Source organism: Eurytemora carolleeae, unplaced genomic scaffold, assembly GCF_000591075.1.
Source record: "Eurytemora carolleeae unplaced genomic scaffold, Eaff_2.0 scaffold71, whole genome shotgun sequence".
In the NCBI taxonomy this organism is placed as follows: domain Eukaryota; kingdom Metazoa; phylum Arthropoda; class Copepoda; order Calanoida; family Temoridae; genus Eurytemora; species Eurytemora carolleeae.
In genome coordinates this window covers 300,038-318,674 of record NW_019396152.1, presented here as the reverse complement: position 1 = coordinate 318,674, position 18,637 = coordinate 300,038, and the positions used below count along the sequence as shown (strand labels likewise).

The window sequence follows — 18,637 nt, the reverse complement described above, 5'->3', positions numbered from 1 at the left end:
ATTGATAGGAGGGGGGGGTCCAAAAATCGTATACTAGGACAGACCCAATACTTGAAAAGAGGTACTTAGTAATCTGCAGTACACTGACCAAAGATAGCGGAGAGTGAAAAATTGTAGAATTTATTTGTAACACATTCATATTGGTAGAAAAAATAATGCATGTTACAAGAAAGAATATTTTCGCGTTTACTCCCTTTAAAGATGAAATTATTTGTTGCTCAGCGGTGCAGATTCTCCATTCATCCCCCCCCCCTCCCCCCAGTTCAATGTCTTAAATGAAGTTTAAAATCATGAAGAAGAAATGTTTTTGTTTAATTTTGTAAATGGATCTTGTCAGATAATTAGCTACGCTTCTCTTTATGCAAACAACAAAATACATTCTCTAGAGTGAAGAGAGAGGAGGGGGGGGGGGGNGTATATTTATATTGAGGAGATCTGTTGCCGAATTTGAAGAATTTGAGCGGCGGTTTAAATATGGTTGGTTCCACTTAAAATTGTATCAATTGTTTCAAGATTTAAGCCGGCGCTTGATTTAAACCGAGTTTTCGCGGATTTAAACCGTGGCTCAAATTCTTTAAATTCCATCTCGGATTGGATAAAATCTGTATGTACACCCTTTCCGAAAATATCATTGCTGCATATATAGGTTTTTGTAATTTTGACAATAACAATAGGAACTTACGTTCACATGAATACTAAGGTGTGCTTTTTCTTCTTCAAGCAACTACGTTTTTACCCATTATGGTTTAAAGAAATCATTTCTCCAACGTGTGAATGTTTATGGTTAATCCTGATTAAAACTTTACACTGAAAGAATTTTGTCTAAGCTCTGTTGAAAATACATATTTCAAGTTTAAAGTGTTTGTATTCCTGCTTTCCAATATTCTTATCTCTAAAAGTGTATTCAACTTAGTATATAAATATATATAAATATATATTTATGTATATAAATATATATAAATATATACTTATATACTTTATACATTTATCTATATTGTGTACAGAATTTAAATAGTGTTTAATTCTTTAGTTTTAAACATTGTGTTCAAAATCTAAAACACAATGCTTGTGAGAAAAGAATCGTGAGCCGTCTATAATCGTATGTAGTCTTTAAACTTTGATTCAGCATCAGATTTTAATGTTGAACTGAGACTCTTTAACTGCAGGACTAACTTCAAAGAATGATACCTATTTGAAGACCTAAAACTTTGTAAACATTGCGGGGTTAGCATCAATAATCCAGAATTGCCTGGACATTATGTATCATTTTGTATATTGTACATATTTCAAACTATGAATTCTGTTAGATCTAATAATCTAATTTTGAAATACCATTAGGTCGCAAAGATGTAGGGATTAAAAATTTTTAGTTTTTGGCAAAGGCTCATAATTCCTTGAGAGAAAAGAATAATAATATCAACATCTCTTGAAGTCTCATTCTTTCTGAACTAAACTGAAGGTTAAATTCGGTTTAAACATAAAGCCTAAGTTATAATTGCTAAAAAGATGGAGATTGCATAAAAACACAAGAATTTCCAAAATTATGTCGTCTCATCTTTTGCGGGTAATTCTATAAATATGTATATAGATTTATTCAGAGGCGCAACTGGGGGGGGGCGGCCGGCGCGCGCCCTCCCCTAGCACCTAAGAGGTGGGGGCGCGCCCCCCCCCCTGCAGAATGAAAAGAAAGAAAGAATGGCGAAAATCAGTATCACAGGAATAAGAAAACCAATAGAGTTATTGTAGAAATTTTGTTATACTGTAGTTAGTTTTAAAAAGAATATTTTTATCTTTCTCAATTCTCAAGGCTAAAGGCCATTGTAAACATTAAATGTAAAAAAAGATCTGAACTGTATTTTATTTGTGTTGAGTTTATAGAGTACTCGTAGATATCAAACTTTGAATTCTTATGGTAAAATATTCCAAGTTTGAAATATCAAATGTTTACACCACTCGGTGCAAAGATTTAGGGATTAGAATATTTGAGTTTGTGGCAAAAACTCAGTTCCAAATCTAGAGAAAATTCTGAACCTGGCAAATTTCTAACTGATTATCATATTTGATAACTAACAAGATTTATCTTCTCTGACAGAAGTTCTGTAAAATCGAAAATGAATTTAGATTATGAATGTTGGTTAGATCAATAATTAATTCAATAACTTCAAGAGAAAAGGTAACATTATCTGTCCTTTTTCAATGTAGATGATTGAAATTATTATTTACCTATGTATTTTTATGTTTTTTTTCCAGAAACTATAAATGATTATTTCTTGCAATTTAATCTGTAATTAAACCAGGTACTTAAAAAATACTCTTTTGCGATTCGCATACATATTCAATGAATTGACTCATATCATTCATTTTACAGCTGTTGGAAGCATAAATTTTGTAAAAACACAAGAACAAAAAAATCGATTTGAATTGAACACATCCAAATCTGCATGCAACAACTTAAAATTTCCTTTTTTTCGACTTCAAACCCTTAAAAAAGCACTTTTGTTTTTGAAAAATTTTCGAAAAAGGGGGGAAACCCCCCCTTAACCCCCCCCCTAGCAACAGTCCTAGTTGCGCCTCTGGTTTTATTTATTATATATGGTGTATGTATACAAATTTAGGGCTTTTTGAAATTTTGAAAACTATCATAAAACGATCGTTTATCTTTTCGTTTTAGATCGTTTTCAAAAACGGTACGGTTTTTATAAAAACGTTAAGGGACCGTTTTTTATACGATTGTATTTTATAAAAACAATAACGGACCGAGTTTTATACGATGGTTTTTTAATAAAAAACGATCGTTCTTTAAAAATCTATTGTTTAAAAAAAATTGTCATTGATAAATATGAGTTTCTTTATGAAAAAGTTATGAATGTCGTCTTACCTACAATTTTATCGAATGTCGTTTTACATGCAGGTTTATAAAAACATAAATCGTTTTACGTTTTAAAATTTATTGTTTAGTTTTCGTTTTTCGTCGTTTTTTTAATGACATAAGGATAGTTTTTCAAAAAAATTTAAAACGATCCATCCCTTTCTACAATGGCCTTTTTCTATTAGATACGAATCATACAGAAGTGATAAGGCCTGTAGACACTACAGTGCAGGTCTATAGATCTATACCCTAAGAACTCAAGCTAGGTCCAAGATATTCACATTAGTGGTAAACCGGTTTTTTTCTTTTCTTCAATCATCGTGAAATGAAAAGTTATTCAACATTTTTATTTAAAAAAAGTTTTACCATTATTAGTTTGTATCGGAAGATTACATTTTTTTATGTTTTAAATCATAACTCCTCTCATTGAAGAGCTTTTGAGAAAAACCAATTTGTGCATTAATTAAAATCTAAGGTCACAAACTCGCACCAGTGATGTCGCTTTAAGCTAGAGTAAGAAAACAGGTCGTTAATTCTGATAATAGAGAGCTAATAAAAGTTGAACAACAAAATATTTCAAAAATATTATTACACACATTTGACTAAAAGTGTAAACTAATGTGCATTGTGCACGCCAGATCAGGGGAACAAGAGAGTATAAGCGGATTGTTCGCCCTGAGCTGGGAACTTTAGAATGGTGGATATCAAGATCAATGCTTGATCCTCTCTTTTTCTTAATCTCGAGACTAACCTAATCTTGTGCTTGTATTCCTGAAATGTGTATAAAATTCAACCAATCAGAGTCGGGAATCAGAAGCCAGGAAATTTGAAATTTTGCGCGCCATTTAAGATTAATATACAGAAACGGGACTCTCTAATTTTGAAAAACCGGTTTTTGGTTTTTCTGTAATATATCCAAAAAAGAGTGGATTAAGCAAGAAACTAAGTGTCCACATTGGATATTCGGATTAAGCAGTCGGGATTAAAGGTATCTCATTCTAAAGTTCCCAACTCTGGACTAACTATTTGTAATCAAATCGCGTGTTGGTCTAACATTCGATCAGCGTTAGAGTTACTTTTTTCATTAAAAACAAATCTGCCGAAAAGATTAGGATTAAAGTCACATCTGATTGTGGCGAGACAAGGCTATAATTTCAACACTTCAAAGTCGACCCGGTCTGAACATTGATGCATAACTTCTTAAGTTTTTTGGCATCTTCTGTAATGTGTAATATATTAATCCTAGGATAAAAAACTTCAATTATTCTTAAAATCAAACCATGCAAACCTTGATCAGTATAAATCTAGGTTACACAAGAATTTAAAATGTTCAAAAAGTGATGTACTGACACAAAATGTTCAGGGATCTAAATTACAATAAAATTCTGAAATAATCCTGAAATCTTTCTTTTTAAATAATACAATTGATTTTCGAGATCTTTGACGCATTTTAATCTACAAATAGATATTCAATCATTGTATTTCGCGCCGATCGACGACTTACAGATCAACATGAAGGACGGGGATTAAGTCTCTGAGGTTCAAAGGTACAAAACGGTTGAAGTAAAACTTTATTCATCTTCGGATGTTCATACACTGAAATAATTCATAATTAGAAAAATACAATTAAATTACAATACAATACAAGTTGAAAGAAGTAAATACCAAATGACGCTCAGGAGTACAATTATATCCTCCATGTACTGATATACTGGGTGCTATGACAAACTCCTGAAAGACAAACTCCTGAATTAAAGACAAACTCCTGAAAGAAAAAATCCTGAAAGACAAACTCCTGACAAGACAAACTCCTGACAAGACAAACTCCTGAAAATACAAACTCCTGAAAGACAAACTTCTGAAATTATGAAATTTTTCTCTGAATGAAATATGATAAAATTCATAAACTTTAGGAGAAAAAATCCGCAAATATCCTAGAAAAATTCTCAATCTTTAGTAATTTGAATATGCTTCAAGCAGCAAAGTATTTTAATGATCAGAATAACCAGCAAATTTATTATTATTTATTTTTTATTATTTAGGGTTAGGTTAGGTTAAGACACTTTCTGGGCCGAGCGCTGCGGCTAGGACAGGCTAGGGGGGGCCGAGCGCTGCGGCTAGGACATGCTAGGGGGCCGAGCGCTGCAGCCATGGGTTAGGTTAGTTAAGACACTTTCTGGGCCGAGCGCTGCGGCTAGGACAAGCTAGGCGGCCGAGCGCTGCGGCCATGGGTTAGGTTAAGTTATGACACTTTCTGGGCCTCGAGCGCTGCGGCTAGATTAAATATAAATTGTGAAACATTTTTTTAAAATTGATATTATGGAGTTTGTATTTTAGAAGTTTTTATTTTCAGGAGTTTGTCTCGTCAGGAGTTTGTCTCGTCAGGAGTTTGTCTTTCAGGAGTTTGTCTTTTCAGGAGTTTGTCTTTCAGGAGTTTGTCTTTTCAGGAGTTTGTCTTTCAGGAGTTTGATTTTCAGGAGTTTGTCTTTCAGTAGTCTGTCATGGCGCCGATCTTCAGTAGAAACTGACAACTATTCACACTCAGTGTTAATTGTAAACAAAACCGGATTATAACATACAGAAAATCAAGGGATTAGGGTTGTTTAAAGTTTTACAATTAATTTACCATTATAACACCGACATACCCGGTGTTTACAGAATTTAAAGTTTTACAATTAATTCATTAAAGGAAATGGGACTTCGGTGTTTTACAACTAATTTATTAAACCATGCTAGATCGCGAATCGCGATACAAAAGCGAAACACATTGAGCAAATCCCATCCAAGACCACCACTCTCATTAGGCCAGTAATGAAGATAGAACAAAGGATTTGCCTGGGACATGTCATAATGTGTTTTAAGTTGATACTCAGTTTGGATTTTGCAAATTCTTGTCAGTTTCCAACTAAAAGTTAGATTTTAAACTTTTTGAATATTTAACTTCAGCAATTAGCATAGAAGATCCCACATATTCCTATCCTTTGAGCAGGAGCACCGAGGGACCGAATTTAATAAGTTTGAGCTACGTTGCTGAAATACCTACTGTCAGATCAAATTTGAACCACCGATTCATAGCAAAAGAAGGATTTGAATCGGTGATTCAAATTTGAACCGGCGCGAGTTTGAATTAATTAAATTCAGTCCAAGAACATTTATTCAGAGAAATAGGTTTAAATCTTACGATGAACATTCAGATACAATGATTAATACAGCTGGTGTCCAAGGGAAGTTACTTTTCAAATCATTCTTCTTTTCCAGTTATTGTAGAAATCTACTTGAAACAGCCAATATCTAAAATCCTTTGTTTTGGGATTTTCAAAATGTGGTTAGCCATTTTTACCTTCGAAATTGACCGCTAAAATAAGGAATTTCGATTTTTAAAATAAATTAAAAAATATATAAGGACCTTCACTTTAAACATACATAAATAAGCCACGTTTTTTAAAGCATATTTTTTTTATTTACTACTCAAAGCCATTTCTTGTTATTAGAAATTAAACTTTATAGAAAGATTGCAATTTTTAAAAAAAATTCAGACGCGTTTTGTGGAAGCTCTCTCTAAATCTGACCATGTTGGAGAAGCTGAAATGGGCATTTTTCACATGTTTCAATTTATCTGTGCATAAAGCATCATAACCTACAAATCAAGCGATTTATTTGATATTGAATTTTCTTCCTGGATTTAAGATTTATTATTCAATGTGAATAAATTAATAGTTTGTCATGTAATAATTTGATTTTTTGTTCAATTTGATCATTTCAAATACCTGATATAAGAGTAATAAATATATAAATTCTATAAAACGTGAATTATTTAAATTTTTTCAGGTAAAATGTTTGTAGAACTAGGAATGACTATTGGTGGGATGATGATCGGTATTCCTGTTCTTTTTTCTTTGATATTAAGGTTAATGTTTAAATTTACACATTTTTGAGAAATGTAATATTGTAGCAGCTATGTGTATTTGATACATTTGTAATGAGATTTGAAAACTCAATAAGAAGATTTTTTTCTCTTGATTTTAATCATTTCTCACTTTTTATATGCGCGCATCAAAAATGGCGGAAAATTGTTATACAAGTTTGCTGTTCCTGAATTTAAAGAAGTTAAACTGCCAAAAATCGGTTCCAATTGAGCGCCGGCTCAAATCTTGGAACAATGAATACAATTTCAAGTTGAACCAACCATGTTTGAGCCGCGTCTTACATTGAGACAAGACGCTGTTCAAATTTTTAAATTCGGCCTCTGGTAAAACATTTTAGTAATCTGTCTTAAATTCAGTTTTTTGCTTAACTAAAAAAGTCTTACGAGATGTTTTTGAGAAGTAATAACATATAGATTCAGCCTGCCTATCATAAGACACGGTCGATTTTTTGAAGTGTCGCAACGCCTTGTGCTTTATTTTACCGCTCAAACTCACTTATATCTTTATATAGCCCTTTTCATATAAATTTACATACATGTTAGCTTCAGTTTTAAAAAAAGAAATTGGCAAAATTATCATCGATTTTTGCTCGACAGCTTGAAACCTTTAAATCACATATTTGATAACTTTATAAAATCAATAATTACATAGATATGAGACAAATAAGATAAAACTAATATTTCCCTTGACTACAGGTTTCTGGTTACTGGATTCAAGATGTTTCAGGCAAACTTTATAAACTTTATTAATTTGCATAATTTATATATTCTAAAACTATAGAAATCTAGAACTGTTGACAAAACATTAATTAAGTTTGAAACCCAACCTATAGAACTTTTTAATATTTAGATAAAGCCCCGCTCAACCGTGCCAAAAGCACTGATGGATAAAACATTAGGGCAACACAAGGTAATATTTTCACGTCAAATTTAAGTAAATATTACGTTAAACTAGATTTTTACAGATTTTCAAGCAAAACTTGATTCTCTTAAAGGGAGTGTTCGCAAAAAATAAATGGGGTATAGGTATACGGCGAAAAATAAGCGCTTTTGATCGCTACTAATCTTACTTCTGTCTGTTGCGTCTAAAAGGAGAAAATTGTTAAAAACGATTTGTACCGAATAACGTAGCATCCACCCAAATTGAGAATTTTTTTTTCGCGAACACTCTCTTTAATAAAGGATTGTTTGTTTTGGATGACAACCATTTTTTTATATCTTTTTTTAAAGTGTTTTCAAAACCATAGCAACGCTGGGTACTCCATCAAATTCCTAATTTTAACTTTATAAATTTTCTTTTCTTTTTTGTAAAATCAACACTAGAACTAAGAACTGAGAGGTTACAAAGTAGTATCAGAAATACTGATTATTTGCTTACCGTCTCCTTTTGTCTAACGTGTTACGTGTTTTTCAATAGGATTATACATTTTCCGTCATTTGTCTAGTTTTTTCTTTTATTTTGAAATTGGAGTTTACAATGTTTCTTTTGGTTAAGTAGGTAAACATTTAGGATTCTCCATTCATGTTTTAAAATTTATTGACATCATTATAGCTTGTATTAAGATAAAAGGAGTATTTTCTTGGTTATGTCTCCAGTAAAAAAGGAGAACCAACTGTGGAGTATTTTTTTATATAATATAAAGTCTATGTAGTCTAGTTTGTTCAGTTAATTTATAGAGAGAGTAACTATTACTTTTATTGAGAAATTATATCCCATGATTTTATACTTCTAAAAGAAGTCACATTTTGATCTACACATTTGTGCAGATCACATATTGATCTTCACATTTGTGCAGATCACATATTGATCTACACATTTGTGCATATCACATGTTGATCTTCATATTTGTGCAGATCACATGTTGATCTTCATATTTGTGCATATCACATGTTGATCTTCATATTTGTGCATATCGCATATTGATCTTCACATTTGTGGAGATCACATATTGATCTTCATATTTGTGCATATCACATGTTGATCTTCATATTTGTGCAGAACAAATATTGATCGATACATTTGTGCTGATCACATGTTGATCTTCATATTTGTGCAGATCAAATATTTATCTATACATTTGTGCTGATCACATGTTGATCTTCATATTTGTGAAGATTAAATATTGATCTATACATTTGTGCTGATCACATGTTGATCTTCATATTTGTGCAGATTAAATATTGATCTACACATTTTTGGAGATCACATGTTGATCTTCACATTTGTGCAGATCACATATTGATCTTCACATTTGTGCAGATCACATATTGATCTTTACATTTGTGAAGATCACATATTGATCTTCACATTTGTGCAGATCACATATTGATCTACACAAATAAAATATCTGAAATAGAAATCTACCATATGTAACAACGTATATCGTTGAAATGATATCACAATATAAACTGTATATGTATTATGATGAAAACCAGTAAGTTATAAAAAAAATTGTGAACCATTTACACAAAATATGGTAAAATAAATATTTGGTTTTAAAGAAAGAGGAAGGAATTGAGTCTTCGTCACAAACTATATTTTCTAATCACTATATCTTTGCGACCCAATGTCGTAGACCTTGGAGATTTCAAACTATGAATTATGTTAGATGAAAGCATCTAAGTTTGAAATATCAAAGGTTTGCACCATCAGGGGGAAAAATATAGGTATTAGAAAATCTGAGTTTGTTGAAAATACTCAATTCCTTAGGAGCAGTTTTAGTTCCAAGATTGGGAGTACCCAAAAAGGAGTTATGTCGATGTTTAGTTTGTATCTGTGAATGGAGTACAACTCCACTATGTTGAATCTGGAGATGAGAATAAACCCCTTATTCTGTTTGTTCATGGATTTCCTGAATTCTGGTTTTCATGGAGGCATCAGATTAAATACTTTAATAAGGTGTTTATTTTTATAAAAAATATATAAAAGCTTTTTTTTTGAAGATCTCCTTATATAATGTTTGTTCTACGGTGAGAGCTCATAAACTGTGGAAGAGGAAGACGACTATAAGACTCAATAAACACAAAAAAACATTCCAAATAATAACTAGATGTTTAAGTTTCTAATCATACTTTTTATTTTCGAAGAACATTAGATTAAATCAGAGGTGATGATAGTTCTCTACCTGTGTGCTCAGTTAGCTGTACTGTACACTTACAACTGTTTACTAATATTGATATACTATAGGTTAGGCCAGAATCAACTTATAATAAACAAAAATGCAGTACGCTCTCGGTATAGTTTATGGACTGTAAAATTAGTAAAGGATTAGCGTACATCATCACTCTATACACTATAATCTCGTTGGATTAAATACATATAAGATTGCTTAAATATCGTTATCATAATTCACAACTTTATGGGCCTCCCAGTAATAAAACTCATGAGTAATTATTCAGGTTTGGTTTCAACTGCAGTTGTTTGTAGGATAATAAGATAAGTAAATGTTTAGAATTACCATGTTGTTGCCTTTGATATGCGAGGATATGGAGAATCCTCTAAACCTGAAGGAATATCCAACTATCAACTAGAACATTTAGTTGAGGATATCAAGGCTCTTGTCACCGAACTAGGATATAAAAGGTTAGATCAACTAACTATCCAACTATCAACAAGAATATTTAGTTGAGGATATCGGGGCTCTTGTCACCCAACTAGAATATAAAAGGTAGATCAACTTAATATCCAACTATCAACTAGAATATTTAGTTGAGGATATCAGAGCTCTTGTCACCGAACTAGGATATAAAAGGTTAGATTAACTAAATATCCAACTATCAACAAGAATATTTAGTTGAGGATATCAGAACTCTTGTCACCGAACTAGGATATAAAAGGTAGATCAATTAAATATCCAACTATCAACTAGAATATTTAGTTGAGGATATCATGGCTCTTGTCATCGAACTAGGATATGAAAGGTTAGATTAACTAAATATCCAACTGTCAACTAGAATATTTAGTTGAGGATATCAGAGCTCTTGTCACCGAACTAGGATATAAAAGGTAGATCAACTAAATATCCAACTTATGCAGTATTTGTGAAAGATTTTTTTATTCCAATGTCTCCTGATCATGCCTAGAGTTATTTAAGTTAGAATAATTACAAATAATGATATAATAATATATAATCACAAATACGGCATGTATTTCCCTGTGTTTTGATTACTACATTATAAAATAAAATTTTACAAATAATTTTAACACCTTGTGTTACAAAACATTCCTCGAATATAATCACATAAAAAGAAATGAATAAATAAACAGTATTATAATAAAGGTTTCATCTGGTAGCACATGACTGGGGCGGTGGAGTAGCTTGGGCGTTTACAGGACTTCATCCTGATATGGTACAGGTAGGGTTTACAGGACTTCATCCTGATATGGTGCAGGTAGGGTTTACAGGACTTCATCCTGATATGGTACAGGTAGGGTTTACAGGACTTCATCCTGATATGGTACAGTTAGGGTTTACAGGACTTCATCCTGATATGGTACAGGTAGGGTTTACAGGACTTCATCCTGATATGGTACAGGTAGGGTTTACAGGACTTCATCCTGATATGGTACAGGTAGGGTTTACAGGACTTCATCCTGATATGGTGCAGGTAGGGTTTACAGGACTTCATCCTGATATGGTACAGGTAGGGTTTACAGGACTTCATCCAGATATGGTACAGGTAGGGTTTACAGGACTTCATCCTGATATGGTGCAGGTAGGGTTTACAGGACTTCATCCTGATATGGTGCAGGTAGGGTTTACAGGACTTCATCCTGATATGGTGCAGGTAGGTTTTACAGGACTTCATCCTGATATGGTACATAGGGTTTACAGGACTTCATCCTGATATGGTACAGGTAGGGTTTACAGGACTTCATCCCGATATGGTACAGGTAGGGTTTACATATGTTTTTGAAAAGGGCACATTTCAGAAATTATTCTAAACTATATTCCCTTCAGTATATTTTTAATGATTTAGAATTATAAGCACATAATCATGATTGGGACATTCGAGGGAGTAATTTGTTCCAATCACAATTTTGCAACTTATAGTTTTAGTAGAAGAACACATTTTTCCAGTTTTTAAATTTTATATTATAATTTCTGGCATTTTATGACCCTTCAGATATGGTTTAAAGATATAAAGTTAAAGCTGAAGTTCATTTATATTACGGTAAAATAAAAATTATTTATGGATTAAACATTTATTCTTGATTAACTCCTGATTTCTAAATGAATAGATTGTTAGAAGATAGTCTTGTGAAGATATCCTGTATTGAACTAAATCAAAGCAATAATTGAATAGATTCACTTCAAGTTCATTGAAGATATTCCATCTGAAATAGGGAACAGAGAAATAGGAATTAACAACCCTTATAAATTCTAGAATATTTCGAAAAAGGAACAAAACAAATTCTTTTTTAAACAAAAACTTATTTTTCATTTAATAGTACGGTTAAGGAAAGGAATTTGAGTCTTAATTTGCCACAAACTCAAATATTTTAATCCCAATATCTTTGCAACCTGAAGGTGTATACCTTTGATATTTCAAACTTAGAATTTTAGATCTAACAGAATTCATAGTTTGAAATATCTAAAGTATACGACGTTATGTTGCAAAGATATAGGGATTAGAAAACTAGAGTTTGTGACAAAGACTCAATTCCTTTCAGTACAGTGCTGATGAGTGGGTGAAGCAATACTTCTTCTATATTATATATTACATAAAGAGATATTTTAATTGATTACTGTCCTGTTTTGCCGTCTTAGTCTGTCATCAGAATGTACAAGCTGTACAGATTGCTTTATAGCTGCATGACATAAAGCCGGTTCGGTACTTCAAATGACGCATATTTTCCAGTGGTGCCGGGCACATGTATTTTGAATTTTAGACCTACACAGCCTGTAATATACCTCATAACCTGGCGCTGGTTGACCAGCTCAGAGGATCCTGGGAGCAAACCTTCAAATCTTGGTATATGCTCTTCTTCCAGGTATTCCAGAAGTTCATCACTGCAAACTTGACACAAGGAGAAAGTCAAACAATGTGAGATTATTGATACAACTTTACGACCGCGGAGCTCCTTTAATTTTGATTTTAAGCATATGAATAGAAAATGCAAAGGAACAAAGTCTTTGGCGCCATAAACTCTGACTTTGTAGCCGCTATATCTATAACCTAATCCCGTAGCTATATTTGAAATATCTTAGATGGTATGCACGAATAGATTAATGTAAAGAAACATGGATTTCACTATTCTCCTAGTTTTACGGATAAAGATAACCAGCATAAAAATGTGCAAAAAAATAAAAAAAATTGTGGTTGCAATTCTTATAATGTTTCCTTTCAAATATAATTAATGCTATGATAAACATATTTCACTGAATCCTGTCACAAATGGATTCTTAACTTTTATACTAAACATTGTATGGAGTTATATATATATATATACTCTTTATTGTTGTTCTATAAAGAAAGTGTAAAAATAGTCTTTTTATAACATTTTGATTTTATTTTTCTGCCTCTTTTCGTATTATCAAGATCGTTCTAAATAATGATACTTGATTCTAAGCTATTTTTATTATCTGTCATTCCAGGGTTTTCATAATATGTTTTAATTGTTATGATCTGAGAGTTACTTATAAAAACATTTATTCCTGTTTCGAGGATTTTTGGTAATGAAGACGACATTTTCATATTTTCCAGGAATGTTCGGAAACAAGTTGTCAGCTAAATATTATTTTAAAAAACAAAATCAAAACTAGTATGAAATATCAAATATATACAAATGTGGCGAAAAATAATCGATGACTATAAGTTGTAATATCTGAATGACTTGTTTGAAATTAAATTTATTTTTTTTGCGGTCTAAGTCGTATGTTGCAATTTTCTCAATTTGTATGGACGCCATGCTATTCGGTATGAGACGACTTTAACAATTTTCTCCTTATAGACGCAACAGATAGAAGTAAGATTAGTAGCGATTAAAAGCGCTTTTTTATCGCAGTAAGCCTATACCCCCTTACATTTTTCGCGAACACTCCCTTTTAAGTTCTACGCCATATTCACCCTTTGATGATTTTAATCATATAATATAAAATAGATACACGTAACAAACATATATTTAGGAAGTTTTCACATTTTCTTATAATTTACAACCAAACTAAACACATATAAAACAGACTGTGGTAAAAAAGCACAACTAAACATGAGGCGGATTTAGTTTTATGAGATTTACTACAAAGCCTATTTTAGATTTTTGAAAATAATCAAACCTCGTTTAGAAATTGAGAAATTTCTACTAGCCAACGTCTGAAACAACTTCTATCAAAACTTTTTAAAAACAGTAAAATGACGTTACTTTAGTAACTATATGATTATTACAGAATGTTTAAAACTTTCAGTGTCCTGTTATCCCTGAGTTGAATTTTTTGAGCTCCGACATGACGTTCTTTTATGGACTCCTTCGTGATGCAGGATTACATAAAGGTTGATCTCATTTCATTTATCATGTGTAGGATAATACAGTGATACCCATAAAACTGTGGAATAGGAAGACACCCTTTAAGCAACATGTATTGTTCTTTCAAAGAAGTTTTACCAAATTATGCTTAAATTGAATTTGGTTTGTGTACAAAATTTCTCGGTTTTTGGCACAGATGAATTGCATCTAACATTTGTCATCTTTTTGCACAATTTTATTGGTCGCCCTGTTACTAACCTATTCTATTAATTCTTATCCTGACAATCTAAATAGTATTAGGAATCATATATTCAAAGATAAGACTGCTGCATAGGTATTTTCCAAAGACATTTTCTCAAGAGTGTCTTCCCAAATGATAATTTCCCAAAAGGCAACTTCCCAAAGGTTAGATTAGACCTCCTGATGTGCAACATGATGTAATGAGGCGGGGGGGGGTCGAGTGCTGCGGCTTTGATGAGATAGGGCGCAGAGCGCTGCGACAAGAACAGGCTAGGGGACCGAGCGCTGCATCTTAGGACTTCATCGGGAAGTTGCCGCTTCGGAAAATGCCTTTGGGGAAAGTACACAGTTATGGTGTTAATAAAGTCCAAGGAAGATACAACAGGAAACACGTGTTTTGTACTCTGTACTTTTTTGTGAAAAACACTTTTAAGCTGGAATTTATCGTTCTATATAGCATCAGCTTTTGAAAAACAAACAAAACCAAATTTGTGAATGAATTTAAAGGGACCGGACTGTAAGTATAAAGCCACAACAGTACCCTTAAAACCTTAATCTGATCAATAATGTGGAAGATATTGTCGTTTTTGTCAGGTTCAAAAGTGTACATTCTGATATTTCAGAATGTTTTTATTCAGTTTATGATCGCGCAAGCCACTTTTGTAGAGAAACCCACAATTGAAAACAATATTTTTTTCAAAATTATAAATATTGATATATAATTCATAATTGATCAAACAAAGCTTTTTAAGGGTAATTTGGTGAACCGGACATGGATGGTCTTTTCAAATTACGCTTACAGTCCCTTTAAGTCTTTTTTGTTTCTCTTTAGATGAAGAACTAGTTGAGGCATACAAGTTTGCCTTCAATGACTTTAAAACTTGGAACAGGTAAAAATTAGAATTGTTAATTTGGAAAAAAAATACAAAATATTTATTTTAGGACAATAAACTACTACCGAGCTTCAGCTAGGCCGGGTAGTCAAGCGAGGAAGAATATATATCGTCAGATGAAAAATATTGAGGTAATATTATAAAATTTTAAATGGAAGTTTTAAGAAAGAATTAAAGAGAGAAGGAAGATAGGGATTATGGATTTTAAAACAATGATGACAGAAAATCACTATGTTATAAAAACAACGAGAACAAATAAATCAGAACTTAATGAGCATTTGGGGAAAAAATTTAAATGTTTATTTCTAAAATACATTATTTGATATAAAAAAACGAAAAACTGATAAATAAAGTAATTGGTTTGACAGATTTGACAAGAAACAACGTCCAGAGAAATGTAAAAATCATATTTAATGGGGAATAATGGGGGAAAACACAGGTTTCTCCCCCTATGCTCAAATCTCTGAACGATCCCTTTTTAGACAATAAAACTAGAGGTATAGTTTTAGATGAAATAAATAATGACATTTCATGAAGAAAGAAATGAGTTATTACTTGCAATATATCACATCAATTTCTATTCTTTAAAACGTAAAATAAAATAGAAATACTATTTTCAAACCTTTGTATTTGAATTCACATTTTTATTTTGTTGAATAATTTGAGGTTCCTGTTCTTCAAATATTTGGAACTGGAGATAAATATTTATCAGTTGGTGCTGCACAGGCTTCAGCTAAGTAAGTTGACTTTTTATATCTTAAAGGGACTGTCAACGTAATTTAATATCTTAAAGGGACTGTCAACGTAATTTTATATCTTAAAGGGACTGTCAACGTAATTTAATATCTTAAAGGGACTGTCAACGTAATTTAATATCTTAAAGGGACTGTCAACGTAATTTTATATCTTAAAGGGACTGTCAACGTAATTTAATATCTTAAAGGGACTGTCAACGTAATTTAATATCTTAAAGGGACTGTCAACGTAATTTTATATCTTAAAGGGACTGTCAACGTAATTTCAAGTGAGCATCTATTTAAAGAGTTGCATAATTACCATATTAAACCTTTATCTGAACATAATTATGCCCAAGATATTTTTTTTTGTTTTACTACATAAATATTTAATAATTTTTATGTTTTTTTCTGTGAAAGTCTCTAGCAGATATATGCAACAGAGACAGAATTTACAGAATTTAAATGCTTTAAGATAGAAAAGCAACGATATCTTTCTCATTGTTGCTCTGATAAAGGCGTTAAGTGTACCGTAGTGCATCAGGCATTACAGTTTTGTGTTGGGGGGAGGTGCAGGGCAAATGTTGTGGTGACTGCAGTCCCTTTTATTTTGCAAAAATTAATTCTAAAATTGTTTCTATGAATAATCTATTATAACTAGAGTTGAAATATAAAACTTCTAACTTTCTAAGAATTAAACTATTTCTCTTTTTATATTTTAAATTCCAATTTGTAAGTTTTTAACTTATTTTAGTTTTATTTTATAAATATAAACTTGTACCCAGGAAACATTTCTTTTCCAACTAATAAGTCAGATTTAGTCATAAATACCTTACATTAGAAATCTATCATTGGAAGCTTCATATTACTTTTGATAATAAGTACCATACAGACCATGAAATTTATTTATTTTTACAATTACCAAGATATTGATAAAATAACGTAAAACCCGTTGAAAAATGTGAAGACGACATTTTTAGGATTTTTTTAATATTTCCTAAGTTTCTGTTTAACTTATTGTAAATTGAAATTCAATTAATGACTAAGATTCGGAAATTTTTTTCAACATCCCGAAAAATAAGGACAGAATGGTGAAAAAACTCAAGGCAGGGGGGGGGATGTTCACTTATCAGAAAGTGTTAAAACCTCTCAGAAAACTTTTTTAAAGCATATTCTTATTTATTTCTTCAGGTTTTGTACAAACTTGACAACTGAGCTTCTACCTGGAGTCTCTCATTGGGTTCAGCAGCAGGAACCTGAGAGGGTCAACTCACTTATCAATCAGTTCATTACTAAGCACTCCTAGTTAACAATCAACTCATTAATCAGTTCATTACCAAGCTCTCCTAGTTAACAATCAACTCATTAATCAGTTTATTACCAAGCACACCTAGTTAACAATCATCATTACAAAATTTCGCGAAATTACGTTGGAGAAATTTAGGGTTTCCAGTCGTAATTACGTTACGCGTAATTACGCGTAATTACACGTAACACTTTCTGTCACTTACGCAGGAGCATTACCCGTAAATTTGAGAAAGTAGGTTAAAATATTAACAAGTTGTTGAAAATTGAAAATTTAAGGATTATGTATTTTTTTGATAAAAATATATTGTTGGCCCTTTGTTAAACTTTTTAGTACATCAACATAGTATTGGCTGAAATTGCTGATTTAACTTGAGTGACACTGTTTTCCTTGTAAGTTAGTTCTTTTATTTAAATTAAAAATTAAAACTTCAAAATTTCATAGATGTAATTATTGCAAAATTTCGCAAAATTACGTTGTAGAAATTACGCGAAATTACGGCGTAATTACGCGTAATTAATACAAAATTTCGCAAAATTACCTCGTAGAAATTACGCGTAATTATAGTTTCGCTTATTATGCGTAATCATTACAAAATTTCGCGAAATTACGTTGGAGAAATTACGCGAAATTACGCCGTAATTTCGCGAAATGGATATTTCTCCAATTACGCGAAATCCTGCGAAATTACACGAAATGAAAATTATTACGCGTGATTGCGCGTAATTACGCGTATTTGAATAATCTGTTACGTTGGAAACCCTAGTCAATCAATTCATTAATCAGTTCATTACCAAGTACTCCTAGTTAACAATCAACTCATTAATCAGTTCATTACCAAGCACTCCTAGTTAACAATCAACTCATTAATTAGTTCATTACCAAGAACTCCTAGTTAACAATCAACTCATTAATCAGTTCATTACCAAGCACTCCTAGTTAACAATCAACTAATTAATCAGTTCATTACCAAGCTCTCCTAGTTAACAATCAATTCATTAATCTGTTCATTACCAAGCTCTCCTGGTTAATAATCAACTCATTAATCAGTTCATTACCAAGCACTCCTAGTTAACAATCAACTCATTAATCAGTTCATTACCAAGCACTCCTAGTTAACAAACAGCTCATTAATTAGTTTTTCATCAATCACTTTTAGTGTTTGGCTAAAAATTGTATTGTATTTGGTGATTTGAATAAACAAA

General features: G+C 31.8%; 1 protein-coding gene across 1 annotated transcript; it reads left to right on the top strand.

The window, feature by feature from the left end:
- Positions 1-6,696: 6,696 nt before the first annotated feature.
- Positions 6,697-17,884, top strand: LOC111696579 (epoxide hydrolase 1). Its single transcript, XM_023466218.1, has 12 exons — positions 6,697-6,776; positions 7,491-7,521; positions 7,645-7,704; positions 9,562-9,693; positions 10,247-10,377; positions 11,075-11,150; positions 12,688-12,789; positions 14,201-14,285; positions 15,332-15,389; positions 15,442-15,523; positions 16,059-16,129; positions 17,318-17,884. Exons 1-12 carry the CDS (start codon positions 6,703-6,705, stop codon positions 17,430-17,432), a joined length of 1,017 nt encoding a protein of 338 aa, XP_023321986.1. The 5' UTR covers positions 6,697-6,702; the 3' UTR covers positions 17,433-17,884.
- Positions 17,885-18,637: the final 753 nt, after the last annotated feature.